We start from the raw sequence: 13,042 nt of genomic DNA, 5'->3' as shown, positions 1-13,042 counted from the left end.
CTACTTACGTTAGCATCGGGTTGCTAGCTGTTGTTGTCATGACAATGGGTCGCCCATCTTAGATCGTCGTCGCCATAATAATCCATTCTATCAATTTCTTTCAATCGCCTGTATCTCCTATTTCTTGTCCCAGATGGCATTTCTGGTCAAAACAAGGTTTATTTGACGGCACAGAGTCGACGATGTGGAGCTCTCCACTGCACTGGCTTAGATCCGTTTTGTAAACAAGACCTGTCCAGGACCCGTTCAACTTCCTAGTGACTAGGTCACTACCAGAGCCTTGGATATAGACAGAGTTACGCAAACTGCGTTCACTTCATGGGGCTTCAGTCCAATGGCGGCTCTCCTTCATAGACTTTTATTGAGAATGGGGACAACCAACTGGGACAAGTCCTGGACCGAAAGTAGGCAGAAATGCATTGTTCTCAGGGCAACAGCCCAGCTTTAATGATCTTAAATCCCTTTATTTTAGATCGTTTTGTAGTAATAGTACAACATAAACATTACAGAGACTTTAGTTGTCACTGTACAATACTTTAAAACAGTTGTCATGTTGCACACATGCTTAAAATAGCTCTTATTTGCGCCGCCCTTGTTGAAAACAATGTATTTCCAACTCCAGCTTGTCTCAGTTCAGGCTGCATGAACAGCGCTTGGTTTCTGCCCCTCAATGTCGTAACTCTTCTATTAGATGGCTCTGAGTAGAGGTGTATCAACATGTTTGTTCATACCCTTTCAAGCAGCTAAAAACCTTCTTTCATTCCGTCCTTCTTGTTGTTCTTGTGGTGGTCGTGAAGCGTCAGGACTGGTCCGAGAGGCGGGAGTCTCTGCAGAAGCAGGACGCGCTGCGTGAGGCTGGGGACCCCTCGGCCCCGCCCTGCGTGGCGGCAGACGACAGAGGCGTCCTCCTGGGATGCCGGGCTACGGACAGATCGCAGAGCCCTGACTCTGGCCCGCTGCTGGAGCCCTCCAAAGGGGCCAGCACCGCACTCAAAGGTACCGTTTATAGGACCACGGACGTTTTGATATTTAAAGGTTTCTTGACATTCATTAATATCTGTTTTATGACCTCAATTACAGCCCACCTCACAAACTGAACTCTGAACATTCAGTGGATTTTCTGGGGGTTTTCTCTGTGTGTTCCGAAGCCTTTTGAGTTGCAATGAAAACAGGCAAAATCCCTCAACAGTGACATCTGCTGGCAAATTATCATAACAATATGGGATTTGTGGACTCTTACCTCACAGTCCACAGGCAAATCAGAGCACTTGGTTTGATCCAGAAAATCCCAGACCACAAAAAATCTACTGAATGTTAAAAGTTCACGTTTTTTGGTGCAATTGTCAATGTCACGATCCTTTTAACCCTTTCAAACCGGGAAATCATCTGTCACATTAGATTGTAGTTATATTTTAACCACTTTTAACCATTATGTTAAATTTGTGTTACATCAGATCTACAAGCTCATAGAGCTTTTAGATCTGCTATTCCACTATTTCTCCACTATTTCAGTCTAGTATTCATTTGCTGATGAAATCCTCAGTATATTCAGTCGAGTTATATTTAAGTCCTTATCTGGTTTACGTCTGTGGGGAAAAAAGGTTGTCGGCGAACACTTTTTCCTCTTTACGTTTTTTAGTGGTTGAAATGAACACCACCGTTGTCCTGCCTTTATTTTATTTTATTAAGACGTGCTCTACAAGAAGCTCAACACGCGCCAGGCCTGCGAGGGTCTCGCTGAGGGGTGCCCGTGTGGGGACGGCAAGGGTGCCCCGCTGCTGTGCCCCGCGCACCACGCGGACCGCCAGCTAGCATCTCACCATGCGGACCGCCAGCTAGCATCTCACCACGCGGACCGCCAGCTAGCATCTCACCATGCGGACCGCCAGCTAGCATCTCACCACACGGACCGCCAGCTAGCATCTCACCACGCGGACCGCCAGCTAGCATCTCACCATGCGGACCGCCAGCTAGCATCTCACCACACCGACTGCCAGCTAGCATCTCACCACACCGACCGCCAGCTAGCATCTCACCACGCCGACCGCCAGCTAGCATCTCACCACGCCGACCGCCAGCTAGCATCTCACCACACCGACCGCCAGCTAGCATCTCACCACACCGACCGCCAGCTAGCATCTCACCACGCCGACCGCCAGCACCTAGCGGCGGCCTCGCCTCCCTCCTGCAGAGCGGGGAAGGAGGGGGGCGGGCTCAAAGTGGACAGGCTGGACTTCAAGTCGCCCAACGTGGAGTTGTTCGCCCGGAAGAGGCTGTCCTTCGAGGAGAGGGAGGAGGGGGGCGTGTGCCGCATGTCCCCCACGGGCGGGAAACACGAGGGCCTCCACTTCGGCTCCAGGTTTACCTAACTTAACTTACCTTTTCTTTTATGCTTAACTTACGTTTTCTTTTCAAGATCTTTTTATTAGTTTTTGTTATGCTGCTGCTGTCGGGAGGAAATTGATAACGGGTACTCGATAAGCCCAAAGCTTATTGATACCGGGTACTCGATAAGCCCAAAGCTTATTGATACCGGGTACTCGATAAGCCCAAAGCTTATTGATACCGGGTACTCGATAAGCCCAAAGCTTATTGATACAGGGTACTCGATAAGCCCAAAGCTTATTGATACCGGGTACTCGATAAGCCCAAAGCTTATTGATACCGGGTACTCGATAAGCCCAAAGCTTATTGATACAGGGTACTCGATAAGCCCAAAGCTTATTGATACCGGGTACTCGATAAGCCCAAAGCTTATTGATACCGGGTACTCGATAAGCCCAAAGCTTATTGATACAGGGTACTCGATAAGCCCAAAGCTTATTGATACCGGGTACTGGATAAGCCCAAAGCTTATTGATACCGGGTACTCGATAAGCCCAAAGCTTATTGATACCGGGTACTCGATAAGCCCAAAGCTTATTGATAACAGGTACTGGATAAGCCCAAAGCTTATTGATACCGGGTACTCGATAAGCCCAAAGCTTATTGATACCGGGTACTGGATAAGCCCGAAGCTTATTGATACCGGGTACTGGATAAGCCCAAAGCTTATTGATAACAGGTACTGGATAAGCCCAAAGCCTATTGATACCGGGTACTCGATAAGCCCAAAGCTTATTGATACAGGGTACTCGATAAGCCCGAAGCTTATTGATACCGGGTACTGGATAAGCCCAAAGCTTATTGATACCGGGTACTGGATAAGCCCAAAGCTTATTGATAACAGGTACTGGATAAGCCCAAAGCTTATTGATACCGGGTACTCGATAAGCCCAAAGCTTATTGATACAGGGTACTCGATAAGCCCGAAGCTTATTGATACCGGGTACTCGATAAGCCCAAAGCTTATTGATACCGGGTACTCGATAAGCCCAAAGCTTATTGATACCGGGTACTGGATAAGCCCAAAGCTTATTGATACCGGGTACTCGATAAGCCCAAAGCTTATTGATACCGGGTACCGAATAAGCCCAAAGCTTATTGATACCGGGTACTGAATAAGCCCAAAGCTTATTGATACCGGGTACTCGATAAGCCCAAAGCTTATTGATACCGGGTACTGGATAAGCCCGAAGCTTATTGATACCGGGTACTGGATAAGCCCAAAGCTTATTGATACCGGGTACTGAATAAGCCCAAAGCTTATTGATACCGGGTACTGAATAAGCCCAAAGCTTATTGATACCGGGTACTCGATAAGCCCAAAGCTTATTGATACCGGGTACTGGATAAGCCCAAAGCTTATTGATACCGGGTACTCGATAAGCCCAAAGCTTATTGATACCGGGTACTCGATAAGCCCAAAGCTTATTGATACCGGGTACTCGATAAGCCCAAAGCTTATTGATACCGGGTACTCGATAAGCCCAAAGCTTATTGATACCGGGTACTGGATAAGCCCAAAGCTTATTGATACCGGGTACTGGATAAGCCCAAAGCTTATTGATACCGGGTACTGGATAAGCCCAAAGCTTATTGATACCGGGTACTGGATAAGCCCAAAGCTTATTGATACCGGGTACTGGATAAGCCCAAAGCTTATTGATACCGGGTACTGGATAAGCCCAAAGCTTATTGATACCGGGTACTGGATAAGCCCAAAGCTTATTGATGCCGGGTACTCGATAAGCCCGAAGCTTATTGATACCGGGTACTGGATAAGCCCGAAGCTTATTGATACCGGGTACTCGATAAGCCCAAAGCTTATTGATACCGGGTACTGGATAAGCCCAAAGCTTATTGATAACGGGTACTGGATAAGCCCAAAGCTTATTGATACCGGGTACTCGATAAGCCCAAAGCTTATTGATACCGGGTACTCGATAAGCCCAAAGCTTATTGATACCGGGTACTCGATAAGCCCAAAGCTTATTGATACCGGGTACTGGATAAGCCCAAAGCTTATTGATACCGGGTACTGGATAAGCCCAAAGCTTATTGATACCGGGTACTGGATAAGCCCAAAGCTTATTGATACCGGGTACTGGATAAGCCCAAAGCTTATTGATACCGGGTACTGGATAAGCCCAAAGCTTATTGATACCGGGTACTGGATAAGCCCAAAGCTTATTGATACCGGGTACTGGATAAGCCCAAAGCTTATTGATGCCGGGTACTCGATAAGCCCGAAGCTTATTGATACCGGGTACTGGATAAGCCCGAAGCTTATTGATACCGGGTACTCGATAAGCCCAAAGCTTATTGATACCGGGTACTGGATAAGCCCAAAGCTTATTGATAACGGGTACTGGATAAGCCCAAAGCTTATTGATACCGGGTACTCGATAAGCCCAAAGCTTATTGATACCGGGTACTCGATAAGCCCAAAGCTTATTGATACCGGGTACTCGATAAGCCCAAAGCTTATTGATACCGGGTACTCGATAAGCCCAAAGCTTATTGATAACGGGTACTCGATAAGCCCAAAGCTTATTGATACCGGGTACTCGATAAGCCCAAAGCTTATTGATACCGGGTACTCGATAAGCCCAAAGCTTATTGATACCGGGTACTCGATAAGCCCGAAGCTTATTGATACCGGGTACTCGATAAGCCCGAAGCTTATTGATACCGGGTACTCGATAAGCCCGAAGCTTATTGATACCGGGTACTCGATAAGCCCGAAGCTTATTGATACCGGGTACTGGATAAGCCCGAAGCTTATTGATACCGGGTACTGGATAAGCCCGAAGCTTATTGATACCGGGTACTGGATAAGCCCAAAGCTTATTGATACCGGGTACTGGATAAGCCCAAAGCTTATTGATACCGGGTACTGGATAAGCCCAAAGCTTATTGATACCGGGTACTGGATAAGCCCAAAGCTTATTGATACCGGGTACTGGATAAGCCCAAAGCTTATTGATACCGGGTACTGGATAAGCCCAAAGCTTATTGATACCGGGTACTGGATAAGCCCAAAGCTTATTGATACCGGGTACTGGATAAGCCCAAAGCTTATTGATACCGGGTACTGGATAAGCTTGTTATCGGGTTTTTCGGGTATCAGGTTTCGAGCTCCATCCCTACCGCTAACTCATTTAAGTAGTCACATAATATTCATCTTCACTGCGAACCGTCCATGTAATCCATAGTTACGAGGCAGAGGAAAAAGGTCCCTACTAGGAAGTGAAACAGAGTTTTACGACCAGGTGTTTTCCACGTGGATTCCTTCACAGGAACTTACCACGCTGGGCGAGACCTCCGCTGTAGAGTGTATCATGTTTTGGGGGGGGCAGAAGTTGTGGGATTTTAGCAGCTAGTACCGCTCAAGTAAATGACGTCGACGCTTTACAAATCTGTTTACATTCTCGGTGAATGAAACAAGTGTTGGGATTGGTTGAACAAATACCGTATCGGCGGGAAATACATCTGACGGATGTTCCGGACCGACACTTCTGCCTCAGGTTGTGACCAGGCTTTTCTCTCTGCAGATGAGTAAGGTTGGGACCGAGGCTAGGGCAAGGTTGATCATAGGTTAGCTAATAGCGCCATCTAGTGGAAGCACAGTTAGGACATGTTTCATGTCATTTGCAGGTGAATGAGTTTAGCAAAGACACTTATGACCTATGAGAAAAAAAAAGATAGGGTACAACAACTGGAATGTAATAATACTTACCCTGCCTTTCTGACTCCGCCCCCAGGTCCAAGAGTCTCCAGCTGGACTCGCCCATGTCCTACGAGCACATGAAGGGCGTCCACTCCAGCCCCGAAGGCCTGGCCGCCGCTCCCAAGATGTTCTCGGCGAGAGGAGAGAGCGCCGTGGAGAAGCTGCAGTTCATCTCGGCGTCGGCGGAGATGAACCCCTCCCTCCGGAAGACCTCGTCCGAGTACAAGCTGGAGGCGGCGGGGGGGCACCGTCTGGCGTCGTCCCTCAAACCCCTGGAGGGGACGCTGGACATCGGCCTGCTGTCGGGCCCTCCGCGGCTCTCCAAGACGGACGGCTGTCTGTCCAGGCTGGCGGACATCGTTGCAGAGTCTCCCCTTCCTCCTCCCGCGTGGCTGCAGAGTCCCACCGCGGCGTCAAGCCCCCCGCCGCAGCTTAGACACGCCAAGAAGAGCCCCCTGTTGGGCGCCGCGCCGAGCCTGGGCTGCCCTTCCGGTTCGTCTCCGAACAGCAGCGGCGGGGGCGTCGCCTCCTCCAAGGAGCAGCCGAGTCACCTGGAGTCGAAATGTAGCGACGGAGGAGGAGGAGATAAACCTCCGGAGGACGGCGAGCCGCTCGCGAAGGCCTCGTCACCCAACAACAACAACAAGGCTGAAGAGGCCTTCGGCTTCGGCAAGCCGGAGAGCACCTGGAGCGGCGTCAAGGCGCAGAACCCTCCTCCAGAGCACCGGAGCGGCGGCGGTGGCGGCAGCATCCGCCACGGCTCCTCCCACTTCTCGTCGTGCGGCAAAACACCGTCCATACGCGAGGTGAGCAACGAGGACCAGGAGGACGACGTGCCCGAGAGCGCAGGGCCGCGAGTCGCTTTGTCGGACCGCTCTGAGACGTCCGACGCTCAGAGCGCCGCCGCAGTCAAGCCCGAGACCACCGGGTCCCACGCAGCCGCTGCCACCACCGCCGAGGCTGAGGCGACACGTGTTCCACGGCCGCTAGAGCAAAGCGTCAACGTTGCTGCGTCGGGGACGCCTCGGCCTCGGCGTGGCGACAAAGAAATCTCCACCACGCCAACCTCGAGTACGACGCAAAGCAGCGGCGCCGTCGTGTGCGTACGTTACATTTTAGAAGATCCTCAACATCTCTCCAAGCAGCAGTTTCTGTTCCCCTCTCCTCGTGGCGAACCGTGGGTTTATAGCCTAACGCCGGGGGGCGGCGGCACCGGTTCTGGGGAGGAGGATGAGGAAGAGGAGAGCGAGTCGTGCGGTTCAGTGCCACGGCACTGCTCGGAAACCTCCCTGAACAGAGACTGTACTGCAGTACCACAGCCCGCCACCAGACCTGAAACCCCTCTGAAGAACAGAGACGCTAGTGCAGTACCACAGCCCGCCACCAGACCTGCCGTGAAGGAGGCTAGCGCTACGACCAGCATCTATTCCAAAGAAATCTACACGTCCAGCCCGATGCGAAGCATCGCTTCCGGGACGTCAGGAAACGCACACATTAGCACAAAACCGGAGCAGAGAAATGTTTCTTCCAAAGGGACGGAGAACATGACGGTCAAACACGTCTCATCGCAGAGTTTTAAACGAAACGACGCCGTTGTCGTCGGCGATGCGTTGGTGAGTCCCGACGCGTCGGAGCGGAGCGGCTTGGCTCCTCCCACGTCACCAAAGACCAGCATTATTAACCCCTCCGAGCCTGAGCAGTTCCCGTCAACACCGACGACAAACTATCCGGTTGAAAAAGCATGTCTGAAATCTCCCTCGGAGGCAGACCGTTCGGTGTCCATGACGCTGGCGTCCAGCACAGCAGCCTCTCCAAGACAGACAGCACGGCCTGCGGCTTCAGGGATCAGCAACGAAACGGTGCTCACTGTGGGGAAGATTGAAACGGAGACTGGCCCGGTCACTGGCCCCGTCACTGGCCCCGTCACTGGCCCGATCACTGGCCCCGTCACTGGCCCCGTCACTGGCCCGATCACTGGCCCGATCACTGGCCCCGTCACTGGCCCCGTCACTGGCCCCATCACTGGCCCGATCACTGGCCCCGTCACTGGCCCCGTCACTGGCCCCATCACTGGCCCGATCACTGGCCCCGTCACTGGCCCGATCACTGGCCCCGTCACTGGCCCCGTCACTGGCCCCATCACTGGCCCGATCACTGGCCCCGTCACTGGCCCCGTCACTGGCCCCATCACTGGCCCGATCACTGGCCCCGTCACTGGCCCGATCACTGGCCCCGTCACTGGCCCGATCACTGGCCCCGTCACTGGCCCCGTCACTGGCCCCGTCACTGACATGAACCTGAAAGATCCGGCTCCTCTCGTCAGGCACAACGCAGCAGAGACCCCTCAACGGGGGGAAAGCCCACCAAGCGTGGCCGCAGTAGCTCCGGTGCACAACAACGTCAAGAAAGAAAACGCGGAATCCAAGCAAAAAACGTCGCCTCCCAAAACCGTAGCTCCTTCTTCTTCGTCCGCGAACGCCCAAGTTACGAAACAACAAGGTCTGGAGACGGCGAGAGGACACGCTAAAGAGGCGGAGGCTCCGGTGGTCAAGGACCACAGCGCAGAACCCAGACCACGCAAACAACAACATTCGGCGGTCCTGGCGCTTTCTACGCCTGCTCCTCCCTGGCAGCCCAGAGCCCAGAGAGAGGCGCCGGATGCTCCTCCCCCTCGGCCTGCCCCGCCCCTGGCGGCCGCCGCCAAACGAGAAGCACACACGCCGCCGGGCAAGGCGCCATCCAAAGACGGCCTCAGGTTCGAGGGCACCAAACCAGGCAAAAGCCCCCCAGCGGAGGGCGGGACCACCGGCGGCGGGGGGGAAGCTCCGGGGTCGTCGTCCTCCTCCTCCAAGCACAGCAGCAGCAGCAGCAGCAGCGAGCGAATCGGCGGCGCGTCCGATTCGAGGTCCGCCGAGAAACAGTCGTGGTCCTCCTCCTCCTCCTCCGCTCGTAGTAAGGAGCAGTCGGAGAGGAGGAGAAAAGATGGCGGTGTGGAGCCTCCGGGCGCCGCCACCGCCGCGCAGAGGCACGCCTCCAGGAGAGAGACGGCGTCGAGGAGCGTCGTCGCCCCGGTGTCTTCTGCTAGCGCGAGGGACGGCGCCGCTAGCGCCTCCGACAAGGACTATGGCGGTAGCGTCAGGTCCAAGCAGGGGAAGGAACTGTCGCCACGCACTTCCCTCGGCAAGAAGTGAAGAGAGACTTTAAATAAGCAGCCAATTGGTCCATTGTTTTAGAACGTTTTTTTTTTTTTCGTCCATCATGCCTTCTTTTGTTTGATTACCGGCGAAGCTGTGTTCGTTAACAGGGATAGAAGTCGTGCTTCTGTGTGTGTGTGTGTGCGTGTGCGTGTGCGTGTGTGTGTGTATGCGTGTGTGTGTGTGTGTGGGTGTTGAGGCATAACACACACTGTCTTGCGCACTGTGTTTCTTCTGAATCAATGAGCAGGTCACTGTAAACGTGGACAGAGCAGAATGCTGGAAACGATTTGTCTTATTCCTTCGTCTTATTGGTTCCCTGAGTATCAGGGTGCTTTCTTATTGGTTCCGTGAGTATCAGGTTGCTTCCGAGTTTTCCTGATCCGATATTGATATTTTAATAGAACAATTATGCCATAATATCACAATAGTACAATATCCAACATCACAGACAATATCCAGTCTAATAGCATGATATGGATATATGTCTTTTTTGCTTCCGATCTGATTCCCATCATTTGAAAATGACGTGATCGGCTCCCGATTTCGGGTGCAGTACTTAGTTTAGACTGTTTTTGGTTTAGACTAGTCATTGGTTAGACCAGTCATTAGTCCTACAACTACAACCTATCTCAAACCCTCACCCTAAACCTAACCTCCCACGGGGTAGCACACCTAAACCTAACCTTAACCCATGTCTAAACAATGACTAGTCTAAACTAAGTATGCACCCCCCCCGATTTCTGATCAGGTGATTGGATCTGGACAACTCTAGGTTTAACCCATTCAGAGCTGAGGACCTGAGGAGCTTTTAACCATTATTTTAAACTTTAGCTGTTGAAAAATAGCAGATCTACAAGCTCGTACCGCTGCACTCGAGCTTGAAGATCTGCTATTTAAAAAAAAATCATGACGATGTGTGCAAATCTTTGAATTATTATATTCTTTCACATTGAACGTTTTTAACTCAAATCTTTGCTCCTGGTCCCTGGAACAACATATTTTCAGATGGGGGTCCGCGGCCAAATACAGATAATTCTGTGGGTCCTTGACATGAAATAGTTTGAGAACCACTGATATAGAAACGTGGGTTTTTTTCAGAAAACTGTCAGGATTTGGAAGACGTTTTGTAGAATCTGGTCTCAGGTCTCAATGGGTTTACTAGTCTGTTCACAGATTGAATTCTTAGCTTCAGGGTTAGAGCGACGTTAACAAATTAAATTAATTCAAAACCTGGCATCCGTCAGTGTCATTATACAAACTTTAATTAGATTTAGATTTCCCCAAATTCAAAATAATGTCCAAGACGAAAGAAATAGCAGCTTCATACGTTCACCATCAGATCGTTCACCTTCATACGTTCACCATCAGATCGGCGATTAAAAAAAAAAAAATGTTGTAGTTATATCGCCTCCCTTTCCGAAGATTGGATGTCGGACAGAGCGTGTGTGTGTGTGTGTGTGTGTGTGTGTGTGTGTGTGTGTGTGTGTGTGTGTGTGTGTGTGTGTGTGTGTGTGTGTGTGTGTGTGTGTGTGTGTGTGTGTGTGTGTGTGTGTGTGTGTGTGTGTGTGTGTGTGTGTGTGTGTGTGTGTGTGTGTGTGTGTGTGTGTGTACGCGCGATTTGGGGTCAGTGGGTCACACAGAAAGAACAGCATTTAATTGTCCTGTGATGCTTCTCGCTTAGAACACAATCATATATTTAGTGGAGGGGCCTTAGGGAGTTAATATATGATTATATATATAGTGGAGGGGCCTTAGCGAGTTAATATATGATCATATATTTAAAGAAGGGGCCTTAGCGAGTTAATATATGATCATATATTTAAAGAAGGGGCCTTAGAGAGTTAATATATGATCATATATTTAGTGGAGGGGCCTTAGAAGAGTTAATATATGATCATATATTTAGTGGAGGGGCCTTAGCGAGTTAATATATGATCATATATTTAGTGGAGGGGCCTTAGCGAGTTAATATATGATCATATATTTAAAGAAGGGGCCTTAGAGAGTTAATATATGATCATATATTTAGTGGAGGGGCCTTAGAAGAGTTAATATATCATATATTTAGTGGAGGGGCCTTAGAGAGTTAATATATGATCATATATTTAGTGGAGGGGCCTTAGAGAGTTAATATATGATCATATATTTAGTGGAGGGGCCTTAGGGAGTTAATATATGATCATATATTTAGTGGAGGGGCCTTAGAGGGAGTTATTATGGGCAACAGAAGGTAAAAAAAAGTCAAACTGGCTGTTCTTTAGCAGGTTACGGAGTTGTATTCACATTCCTCTGGCTTAGCATCTGTACATTTCTAAATCTTTTAATTTTTATGCAATGTGGTGTAAATAAATATGACTACTGTAAAAAAAAAAAAACTAAAAAAAAAAAAAACCCACATGGGCTTACATGAGTGTAGTTTGTATTATAATGTATGTATAATATATTTTGCCACGTAAACGTTTGTACTACTTAGAGATATCGTGGTGTCATCATCTTTCTGCTTGACAATTCCTCGCGGTCTAGAATAAGCTAAACATATCGTCTCTGTTGGGCGGAAACCTCAAATTATGTCCCAATCTGTTTTACTCTTCAGGATATTAAAACACTAATATATATGTATATATCAGATCTATAGCAGATCTGCTAGCGCAAAAACGTGTGGCTCCGTGGCACGTTTCCAGCTTGCAGATCTGCTATACTTTAGATGCTTTCGTGTGACGCTGTAGTACGATCAGGTCGGGCGTTAATTTATGAAGAAAGAAATAACACACAAATAGTTGAAATACGGACGACAGCGACAACACAGGCATCCTCTGTGACATTGTCCAGCTACACCTGGACAACACAGGCATCCTCTGTGACATTGGCCAGCTACACCTGGACAACACAGGCATCCTCTGTGACATTGGCCAGCTACACCTGGACAACACAGGCATCCTCTGTGACATTGGCCAGCTACACCTGGACAACACAGGCATCCTCTGTGACACCTGGCCGCTCTGTGACATTGACCAGCTACACCTGGCCGCTGTCGGCTGGAAACCCTGTATGTTCAAAACACTGCTTTTTTTTGTGTGTTCCAACGTATCCAATGTGGTTATTTAGTCACAAGCTGTTGTTAAAACCTTTCATTGGTTCAATATTTATAAAACTTTGTCTTTGATTAAAAAAAAAAAAAAAAAAAGTAGCAAAACTCGTCGATCTACGTGGAAGCTCACGAGCGACTATTTTCTAGTATGACAAAGTAGGGCATTAATTTACTAGGAAATAAATAAAGAAAAAAACAAAACGTTAATGGTGACATATGAGGTTTCCGCGCGACAGTGACACATTTTTACTTGAAACACAAACAAATATTAAAGGCGATGAGCGTCGACGGAGCCTTTCCCATAAATGTAGCGTTATTATTATTATCATTATGAGAAAACTGTGAGGGTCGTCGGCACTTCCCAACCAATGTTGTTTATTATTGTAAACGCCATGTCAAGGTATTCATTCGCTTACTATGAAAATGTTTTTTTTTTGCTTGTTTTTTTTTTTTTATAACAAATACTATTATTATTTTTGGGGGTATTGTTGAAATGAAAAAGAGACAACAAAAACTTGATTAATGCTTGAAAAGGTCTAGAAAGTGATGTCTGGTGTGTATGTATGTACTATATGTATGTATGTATGTAGTATGTACAGTATGTATGTAAGTATGTATTGCCAATGCCAAGTACACTTAGTAGAC

General features: G+C 49.0%; 1 protein-coding gene across 1 annotated transcript in view; it reads left to right on the top strand.

Moving 5' to 3' along the window:
- The window catches only part of mast4 (microtubule associated serine/threonine kinase family member 4), a 218,508-nt gene extending 208,243 nt beyond the window's left edge, over positions 1-10,265 (top strand). Inside the window, exons 35-37 of the mRNA XM_079525304.1 lie at positions 798-996; positions 1,690-2,359; positions 6,147-10,265. Of these exons, the coding sequence (XP_079381430.1) occupies positions 798-996; positions 1,690-2,359; positions 6,147-9,303 (4,026 nt within the window). The 3' untranslated portion in view covers positions 9,304-10,265. The remainder of the gene's footprint in view (positions 1-797; positions 997-1,689; positions 2,360-6,146) is intronic.
- The last annotated feature ends 2,777 nt before the right edge of the window (positions 10,266-13,042 follow it).

Source organism: Electrona antarctica, assembly GCF_951216825.1.
Source record: "Electrona antarctica genome assembly, chromosome: 16".
Lineage (NCBI taxonomy): Eukaryota > Metazoa > Chordata > Actinopteri > Myctophiformes > Myctophidae > Electrona > Electrona antarctica.
The sequence above is the reverse complement of the archived record's forward strand: the minus strand, read 5'-3'. Positions and strand labels throughout refer to the sequence as shown.